The sequence below is a fragment of the Papaver somniferum genome, chromosome 4, assembly GCF_003573695.1.
Source record: "Papaver somniferum cultivar HN1 chromosome 4, ASM357369v1, whole genome shotgun sequence".
Taxonomy (NCBI): Eukaryota; Viridiplantae; Streptophyta; class Magnoliopsida; order Ranunculales; family Papaveraceae; genus Papaver; species Papaver somniferum.
This window is the reverse complement of record NC_039361.1, coordinates 41,668,722-41,671,890: the sequence shown is the minus strand read 5'-3', so window position 1 is coordinate 41,671,890 and position 3,169 is coordinate 41,668,722. Positions and strand designations below refer to the sequence as shown.

The 3,169-nt window shown below is 44.3% G+C and overlaps 1 protein-coding gene across 1 annotated transcript; it reads right to left on the bottom strand.

Annotated features, from left to right (window-relative positions):
* Nucleotides 1-380: 380 nt before the first annotated feature.
* Nucleotides 381-2,936, bottom strand: LOC113272411. The gene is made up of 3 exons (XM_026522249.1): nt 2,040-2,936; nt 547-1,936; nt 381-463 (listed from the first exon to the last, which is right to left on the bottom strand). Exons 1-3 carry the CDS (start codon nt 2,934-2,936, stop codon nt 381-383), a joined length of 2,370 nt encoding a protein of 789 aa, XP_026378034.1.
* Nucleotides 2,937-3,169: the final 233 nt, after the last annotated feature.

Below are 3,169 nucleotides of genomic sequence, written 5' to 3'. Positions count from 1 at the left end.
CCCGTCGGCTAATCCTAGGCCAGAGGATTACCTGACGGTGGGTGTTGATGTATCGTTCTCGGATATGTGGTGCATTATTGATTTATTTACATGCACCCATTCCGCCGAACCGCTGCTTTGTGTTAGGTTGGGTATATCTTTCTGCTGGAACCCTTCCCCATGGTCGTACACTCATAGACACTGATAGGGGTTTCCGAGAGATTGTACATGGGTACTTTCCCCAATATAAATATAAGTAACGGATCGTTAAGAAACTCTGCGTTGTTTGTCGAACGGTATGGTAAAAAAGATTCTTGTCTGATTGAAGTGATGAGGTCTGCTACTCCTCGGCCAGAGACAGAAACATGTCGAGCGAGTACGCTGTCTTCTTTTGGTATTCTTCACGCAGATGCAGAACTGCGTTGCTTCATGGATAGTATGTCTTGAGGTATTTTGCATTCCAAGGGTGCCTTAGGATTTCTCCCTTTAAATTACGCAGGTAGTACGATCCCTTTCCTGCGATATCGTGTATTACAAATGGTCCTCCCCATGTTGGTGCTAATTTACCCCATTTCTTCTCTCGTTGATATTGCGGTATAGTTCGTAGCACACACTGTCCTTCTAAAAAATTTCTAAGTTTAACCTTTTTATTGTATTCCCTTGCTAGCCTATGCTGATAGTTCTCCATTCTTTGTAACGTTGTTTCCCTTTTTTCTTCTAGATCATCAAGCTTCTCCAGCATCATATCCGCTGTGAGGTTCTTTGCCCATGCTTCGGTCTTTTTTGTGGGCATGATTATCTCCGTCGGGAAAGGAGATTCACCGGTTGCTGATCTTCTCGTGGTTCGGTATGACCACAAGGTATTGTGTAGTTCCTCACACCATCGGTCTTTATGCTCATCCAGCGTTTTCTTGAGAATAAGGGCAAGGGTCTTGTTTGTGGCCTCGGCTTGTCCGTTAATATGGGGATAGATAGGAGTGAACTTGTTCTTCGTGATCTTGAATGTATTGAAGAGCATGTCAATGTTCTTTCCTTGTAGTTGCTTGCCATCGTCGGAAAAAATTTCTGCAGGAATGCCAAATCTGCAAATGATATGCTGGAAAATAAAAGTGAATACGTCCACATCTCTGATTCTGGCTAGAGCTTTGGCTTCCACCCATTTGCTGAAGTAGTTTGTGGCTACAATCAAGAATCGCCTTTTTCCTGTGCCTTCAACAAGTGGTCCGACGATGTCGATCCCCCATTTTGCAAAAGGCCACGGGCTTCCTACTGAATTCAACTCTGTTGATGGAGCGTGAATCCTTTTGGCGAACCGCTGACATTCTTCGAACCTTCTAGACATCCTGGAAGTGTCTTGTATCATCTGTGGCCAGTAATATCCTTGCGTTTTCGCTTTTTCGGCCAACGACCTCATCCCGCTATGATTGTCTGAGTCTCCATAGTGAATATATTTCAAGATACAATGACCATATTGTCTGGATAAGCAGCGTAATAGAGGCCTGAGGAATGATTTATTGTACAAGACTCCGCCACGAAGCTCGTATCTCCCTGCCTTTGATTGTACTTTTCGAGCTTGCTTCACGTCAGCGGGCAGTGCCCCTTCTTCAAGGAAGAGGTGGACCTCGGTTCTCCAGTCTTCTTCATTGCTGAAGTCTTCATCCTCATTGGCTCTTGATAGGATATCATCTTCAGCAGAGTCTTCGGCGATGTCTTCCCCTGCATCGTCTCCGACAATGTCTTCCCCAACATCATTTTCATAGTTCGTTGCAGCGACGGTTTTGGGTGAAATGACCGAAGGCTGGTATACTCTTGTTATTCTGATGACTTTAACATTATTGTCTTTTAGCATTGATGGTATGTAAGCTAAGGCATCCTCATGTCTATTGTCCTTCCTGCACAGATATCGGAACTTAATATTGGGCACTTGCATGCTAGAGTTTGGACCATAGAATGTATGCTGAGAGATTCTCATCATAGGTGTTATATTCCAGCTCTATATGTCGAATGACCAATTATGAGTCGCTTGTCAGGCACACGTCTGTTATTCCCAACTCTATTACCAATCGGAGAGCATGTACCACTGCCTCATATTCAACAATGTTGTTGGTATGCCCTTCATATTCCAGCCTTAGCGCATCTACCATTTTGTCACCAATGGGTGTTGTGATAACGATCCCTATACCTGCACCTTCCTTATTCCTGGATCCGTCGACGAAGACTTCCCATCTTCGTTGGATGGAAGGTTCGAGTACGTTGATCGGGTCTTTCCCATCTTCGTCCACCCCTGGTATGCCCTTCACTTCTTCGCCGTTATCTATAGGTAGGTCCGCTAAGAAATCCGCCAAGTCTTGTGATTTTTGGGAAGTTTGGATCTCGTGTATGATGTTAAATTGCTCTAGCTGCGTATTCCACTTTGCTATTCTTCTCACCTTTCCTGCATTTTTGAGAATAAACTCCAGCGGGGCTTTGCTTGGGACACGAACATAGTGAGTCAAGAAGTAGGTTCTCAGTTTCTGCGTCGCCCATACTAATGCCAGTATAAGTTTCTCAATCTTGGTGTAGTTTCTTTCTGGCGCATTGAGAGTTTTACTGACGTAATATATCGACTTCTCCACCTTCATGTTGGTTATAACCAATACGCCACTGACTGCGTCTTCGGTTGCAGCAATATATCGTGCCAACACCTCATCGGGTTCAGGTGTTTGGAGTATCGGGATCGTTGGCAGGTATTCTTTGATCTTTTGGGAGGTTTCTCCACACTCAGCGGTCCATGCAAACTTGTTCTCTTTCTTGAGGATGTTGAAGAAGTGGTTACATTTTTCTGATGATCTGGCGATGAATCTACCGAGTGCTGCTATGGATCCTTTGCGTTTTTGTACTTCCTTCAAATTCTTTGGGGATGGTATTTCCACGATGGATTGGATCTTTGCGGGATCGACTTCGATGCCGCTCTTCATCACCAAATATCCGAGGAACTTCCCTGTGTGACACCGAAGGTGCATTTTTCCAGGTTCACTTTCATGATGTATTTCCTCATTGCACTTAAGGTATCTCTCAAGTCTTGAAGGTGATCCTTGCGCAGCTTGATTTTGACGAGCATATCATAAACATAAACCTCTAAGGTTTTCCCAATCCATGGTTTTAAGATTGCATCAACCATCCTTTGGTATGTTTTCCCTTCATTCTTCAG

Bases quoted from the DNA above. Each gene is read 5' to 3' on its own strand.
- LOC113272411 (XM_026522249.1), bottom strand. From the start codon at position 2,936: ATGAAGAGCGGCATCGAAGTCGATCCCGCAAAGATCCAATCCATCGTG. The intron at 1,937-2,039 runs GTAATAGAGTTG...AGAATCTCTCAG, and splicing joins TGGTACATGCTCTCCGATTG to CATACATTCTATGGTCCAAA. The intron at 464-546 runs GTAAATTAGCAC...CGTAATTTAAAG, and splicing joins TCAACGAGAGAAGAAATGGG to GGAGAAATCCTAAGGCACCC.